Source organism: Sesamum indicum, linkage group LG8, assembly GCF_000512975.1.
Source record: "Sesamum indicum cultivar Zhongzhi No. 13 linkage group LG8, S_indicum_v1.0, whole genome shotgun sequence".
NCBI lineage: Eukaryota > Viridiplantae > Streptophyta > Magnoliopsida > Lamiales > Pedaliaceae > Sesamum > Sesamum indicum.
The window spans coordinates 9,018,410-9,024,022 of record NC_026152.1 but is presented as its reverse complement, the minus strand read 5'-3'; the positions used below and the strand labels follow the sequence as shown (position 1 = coordinate 9,024,022).

General features: G+C 39.4%; 2 protein-coding genes across 2 annotated transcripts; both read right to left on the bottom strand.

The window, feature by feature from the left end:
- Positions 138–1,485, bottom strand: LOC105168038 (glucan endo-1,3-beta-glucosidase 4). The gene is made up of 3 exons (XM_011087952.2): positions 1,167–1,485; positions 703–951; positions 138–424 (listed from the first exon to the last, which is right to left on the bottom strand). The coding sequence occupies exons 1-3, from the start codon at positions 1,285–1,287 to the stop codon at positions 390–392; spliced, it is 405 nt and encodes a 134-aa protein (XP_011086254.1). The 5' UTR covers positions 1,288–1,485; the 3' UTR covers positions 138–389.
- On the bottom strand, positions 1,973–5,564 carry LOC105168037 (OBERON-like protein). Its single transcript, XM_011087950.2, has 3 exons — positions 5,412–5,564; positions 3,305–4,453; positions 1,973–2,898 (listed from the first exon to the last, which is right to left on the bottom strand). The coding sequence occupies exons 2-3, from the start codon at positions 4,431–4,433 to the stop codon at positions 2,273–2,275; spliced, it is 1,755 nt and encodes a 584-aa protein (XP_011086252.1). The 5' UTR covers positions 4,434–4,453; positions 5,412–5,564; the 3' UTR covers positions 1,973–2,272.

Here is a 5,613-nt window from a genome sequence, read left to right as displayed (position 1 = left end):
TCATGGTCCTGTAAGAAGATGGTCACCACTTTTTACAAGGTGATATGGTAAAGTTTTCTTATCTTTATCTCTTATCATCTTCTTCTTTCTTTTATCCATTCACCAGCAGTAGTCAATTTGTATACAAAAGAGATTTAATATGTTGTTTTTCTTTATTTATCATCATTTTTGCACTTTAGTTTTTACCTTACAGGCTGCATATCAAATGCTCCATTCAAGGTACATACTAGCAATTCATCAGAAAATTTTTCTTTTCTTACATCAGGGGGGAATACAAATTGGAGAGCTCTTAAGCTGAAAGTACAACTCAAATTCAAAATCCATAAACTTCAGACTCCTGTTACCATAAAATCTGACAGATGAAGCGGCCTCTTTTAAGAGATAACCCCTCAAGGAATATATTCAAATTTGCATGAGTCATGGCCTGCAATCGGGAAAATAGCACATTTTCAGATTTTTCACCACAATAACTTCACTTCTGATTGACTAGAAATGCAGTAAGTTGTAGTCATTGAAACGTGCATTACACAAGCTGTTTAGGCCAAGGTTCCAATACGCATATTTGTCTTCTCTCAAGATTCACCTTTTAATTTCTCTTTTACCGGTTTCCAATTACCAGATCTAGCTTTGAAATGTTTATACACTAAATTATCTTGCTATTTTGCGAACATGAATTGAGAGTATTTCCTGAGGTTTTCTTACTTGGATCAGCACCGGTTAAAACTGCAGTGGCAGTGAAGTAGCATCCACCTCCTTGGTGTTTCATATTCTGATAGTAGCTATTGAACGCATAAGAGGCATGGTCCTTTGGCGTGTTGGGGAGGTAGCATGGCTGGCTTTCTTGGATTGCGGTGCAGTTTGCACCGTTGCTGCACGCCCAGTTCATAGCACCCAGAAGGTCATATTCTGAAGCTTGCTCATCTGCTATACAGTAATCCTCAAACTGTCCATCTAACATCAGGAAACATCACAAGAGAATTATTGGGAAAGACAGTATAGTTTTTCGACACTCTGGAAAGGGATCTGTATTCTGAATCCTGGAATGGATCTAAGCTTTATTAGAAAGTAATGAATGATGTTAAATACACATAAATCTAGATAAGTTTTCAGACAAGAACATAGGTGATTAAGCAACCATAAATTTTATGATGCAATAAGAATGTTACCAGAACCCTTGGATATTGACAGAAGGAAGATCAAGGCAAGTAGAATCTTCGCCAAAACTATTGACATTGATCTGTTCTTGAAGCTTTTGCAGGACCTGGAACTTGGTATTGTTTGGGCCATAAGCAGACTGCAAACACTATTTGTATATCGAGTGAAGTTAATATGAAAAGCTTTAAAAATCGAACTGCAGATGTAAATCTTAGTAGATGTTCCAGATCTTAGGACGATGACTTGAGATGTGATCTACTTTGAAATCCCAAGCTTGTCCTTGCTGCATGCTGAATACAGATGTCGTGAGCCATATAATGGGAATAAAGAACCATAAAGCCATGGTGTTTAATGGGATTGTTCACTTTTCTTGACAACAATGTCTTGCAGATACCAGACAAAAACACAGTATTATTGCTTAGCTGTAAGACTTAATTGACCTCTGTAATGGATAGTATTATATTTAACAAAATTATGAACTAAGAAGAAAGATACACAATGATGTGAACAAGTTGATTATCATGGTTGACCCTGGTTGTAACACTGCCTACAAATAGCAAAAGCAAAATACGCTGCTTCAATGATCAGTAATTTCAACCACAGCTCGGCAAACACAACGTAATTTCCTCCTCCAAATGTTGTCCAGATAATCAGCTCTGAATCATGAAGCACACTTTCATATTGACAAGATCCCATTACACCTGGATTTTCACAGCACAAAAAATTCTTATCTTGTCGGAGGGTAATTGCAAACACACAATATGTAGTATCAACTTTATTAACGAAAGCGGTCCGACGAAGTATCACAGACAGTTCATAAATCAAGAAAACTTGTAGAAATTTTACATATCACAGACAGTTCATAAATCAAGAAAACTTGTAGAAATTTTACATGACGACGCACGAGTATACTAATTGCTAAAGCTTGCTGCAAAACGGGAAACAAGGACTATAAACAGACCAAGTGGCTTTACAAACATACCAAGGATGGAATTATCTATTTTTCCTATGCTACAAGGAATTAGTACAAGAGCGTTAACAGCAATGATTCAATCCGTGAAGTGAAAGTCTCATGCCAAGTCAGATATTTCGAGAACTAATACACAGACTGACAGACTCAAGGAATAGCATCCAGAGAATGAAGGTCGCTGGATTGAGCTGCTGTGTTTGATGGTGCGGTATACATGTTCTTGAGCAAGTCCTGGATTTTGATGTACATCATGTCAGAAGGGTCACTTGTTCCTGCACTGCTTTGTGTTGGCCTCAAACTTTCCTGAAGCTTAATTTTTTCAAACAAAAACTGCTTCTCAGCTTCTGCTTCATCCAATCTTTGCTTGAGATACCGACTAGCATAGTCCTCTTCTGACTTCTTGGTCTTGGCAAGTGCAATTCTTTGCAGCCTCTCAGCTTCTCGTCGAGCTTCATTGGCCCTCAGCTCAAACATGTTGGCCTCGGCCTGTTTAAGTCTTACAATACTTTCAAGCTCATCAATTTGTATCTTCTTTCTCTGCCTTTCCATCTTTAGTGCAGCAACTTCCCTAGCTTTATCCTTGAGCTCTTGCTCACAAGCCTCCACAGCCACACGGGCTTTTTTCACCATCCTCATCTTCTCCTCTGTGACCATTTCCATCTTTCTCACAGCTTCCTGAACTACATCAGCTATACTATTAAATGCCTCCTGTGGGGATATCGTCCTGCCAGCTTCCTCACTCTCTTGATTCTTTAAGGGGTCTACTTCAAGCTCTGAAACAAGAAGTCATTTCAACCATCACAGAATGAGAGAAGGGCACAAATGGAATTTCAAGCAGAAAATTATGGCAAGTATCTCTAAAAGGTAAACAGAAATCCTCAATTTCTTTGAAATTATCAGAGCACAAAGAAGTGCTCCAAGAATTTTGGAAAGTTGAAAATGAATAAACTTAGTTAATACCACAAAACTAACAGGCATAAACAAATTTCCCAATCGAGGTCCTGGAAGGGAGTTCAGCAATATGGCAACATAAGCTTCAAAACAAAGACAAAGTTCCACAAAAATTATGCAAGAATGCATCTCCCAAGATACTTCATATATAGCTTGAGAGCATTTAGGCCACATTACTCAACAAAAGACACAAAACACCTAAAGGAAAAAATGTGGCACCAAGCTTACCTTGAAAGAACATTAATATTGCTTTACAAGCCGTAGGTTCCGCAAGGCCACTTTTCAATTTTTCAATAAGCTCCTCACACTTCCAGAATAATTTCCGGCCTCTTGGATCCTCACTTCCACGGAAAATTCTACTAACAAAATCAAGTTCTCTAGTCAAAGAATTTCTATCCCAGCTTCGCACACAGTGCTGGAAGACATCTTTTACCCACCCTACTAACTCAGAAGTCCTACTGCAGGCTCGACACCTAAATAGCATCTCCGTGGAGCTCGACCCATTTTTAACACAAGGGGCCATGCCAATCTGCCCATTTCGTATAGCACAATCCGTGTGAGTCCAGTGAGAACAAAAATCACACCCAATCCAGCGGCACGTGTTAACCTCAAAATCAAACTTGTTGCAGATCAAACACATGCAGAGGTTGCAGAAACCATTTCTCTTCGAGCACAACTCACATGTACAGTCGTCCGCTGGCAATGCACTTCCACATGCTATATTCCTGCACCTCTTGTACAAGAAAATGTCAATGAGCGAAGCTTGAGAGAGGCTGACACTTGGATGCAAAAATGCCTGAATTCCAGTTTTTATAGAAACTAGAATTTCTAGCTGAACCCTATGTGCCATAACCAGTGTTTTCTCTGTCAAGTCACCCCGACTTTGTACCAGCTTCTGTAGAAATAGGAATTCTTCTCTTTGCTGAGAATCACCTAACCCTTCGAGAAAAGATCGAAGTTCATTTTTAAACTTGTCTAGATAATCGTCTGGGAGATTTTGCATTCTTTCTGCTATAATCTCCACTCGTTCTCTGGCCACATCTCGAAGAGACATCTTATCTGAACTTGAAATGTGCCAAACAACAGAATGCTCAGCAAAACCATTCTCTCTTTCTTTTTGCTTGCCTAAAGAAGCATCTGCGGTGGGCCAGGTTTCTCGTGAACTGGCACTTTCTGATGGGGATTCACGCACCTGATCGGAATTTGAGCTGCGCTCCTGAAGATTTGGAGATCCAGAGGCATCTGGTGACACTAACGAGATGGAGGTTTGCAGTCCCCCACATCCAGGCCATGTTTGTTGACGAGGAGGCAGCATCGAGGATTGATTATTGAAATGAGATCCAGAGGACGTTCCCATCCAATAATGCCCTCAGTGATCTGGGGGGAACAAAAAAATGTAATTGTTAACCTATCTGCTCTAGGTGAAGATATAATTGCCCTTGGTCATTCTATCTGAAACAGAAATCTGAAAATTTCTGCTTGAGCAAACAGTTGCATTCAAGAAGTTACAATAGTCTACTGAAACTGGAAAGCATGCATTTAAATAGAAAAAATGAAGAAAACAGCGCAACAAGTGAAAAAGTAACAAGATCATAGCTGTTATTCTTAGTGAGTCCTGGGACTTCAACTCTCAACTTTTACCCGCTTTTATATGTGTGGGATGCACATGCATGAAGGGTTGTTATTGTCCCAGGACTTAAATTCCCTAGGGTCTCGAAGTGTTTTCCAATATTACAACTTGCACTACCAAAAGATCGGAGAAGAGTATGAACAAGTGCTTGCACTAAATCACTAGAAATAAGAAAAAATCATGCATGTAATGCAGGCTTGTGAAAAATCAATTACAAATTTAGCATCATAATAGAATTTGAAGAAAGATAACCTCCGCCAACCAACCACCCATCCCCGGCGTTTGGACGGGAATTTAAAAAGTCAAAGTCAAAGGCCTATTACAACTGAACCACCAAAGAGAGGGAGATCATCATTCACATAGCAAAAACATTAACAGGATTATAAACATCAACCATCTATTATTACCAAGTTTAATTAAGCACTAGTAATTACCACTCAAAGCTGGATTATTCTATTCCAGAATTTCAAAGTATATGCTTTCACAATAAATCAGGAAAAAGAAGCGAAGGAAGTCCGCAAATTTAATTACACAAATCTAAAAGAAGACAGAATTCCCAAGATCGCGAAACCAGTCAACAAACTCAAAATCAAAGCAAACATGCAATCGCATCAGAAACAAGAATCTTGGGCCAGTGAATTGAAACTTCACACCAACAAACAACAAAATTACTAAGAATAACTTCAAAAAGATGCATCCTTTTACCTGCACAATGGGTTATCCGACGAAAACGACCTCAAATCTCGCAACTGAATTGAACTTTTTGGAACCCTAGCCCGAGAGCATTTGGGGGGACATGTCTGGAAGTCGTAAGGATTACCTCTTTGACCCGTTGAACAGTGAGCGAAAACATGAAAGTGGTAGCTGAATACAACCACCTGATTGGAAAGTTGGCGGTAGTCATGGC

What these genes read in the sequence shown, in the direction of transcription:
- LOC105168037 (XM_011087950.2), bottom strand. Translation starts at nt 4,433, where the DNA reads ATGGGAACGTCCTCTGGATCTCATTTCAATAATCAATCCTCGATGCTG. An exon ending in AATATTAATGTTCTTTCAAG is followed by an intron (nt 2,899 to 3,304) that starts GTAAGCTTGGTG and finishes TTCTTGTTTCAG; the next exon opens with AGCTTGAAGTAGACCCCTTA.
- LOC105168038 (XM_011087952.2), bottom strand. Translation starts at nt 1,287, where the DNA reads ATGGCCCAAACAATACCAAGTTCCAGGTCCTGCAAAAGCTTCAAGAAC. An exon ending in GTCAATATCCAAGGGTTCTG is followed by an intron (nt 952 to 1,166) that starts GTAACATTCTTA and finishes TCCTGATGTTAG; the next exon opens with ATGGACAGTTTGAGGATTAC. An exon ending in TTTAACCGGTGCTGATCCAA is followed by an intron (nt 425 to 702) that starts GTAAGAAAACCT and finishes TCCCGATTGCAG; the next exon opens with GCCATGACTCATGCAAATTT.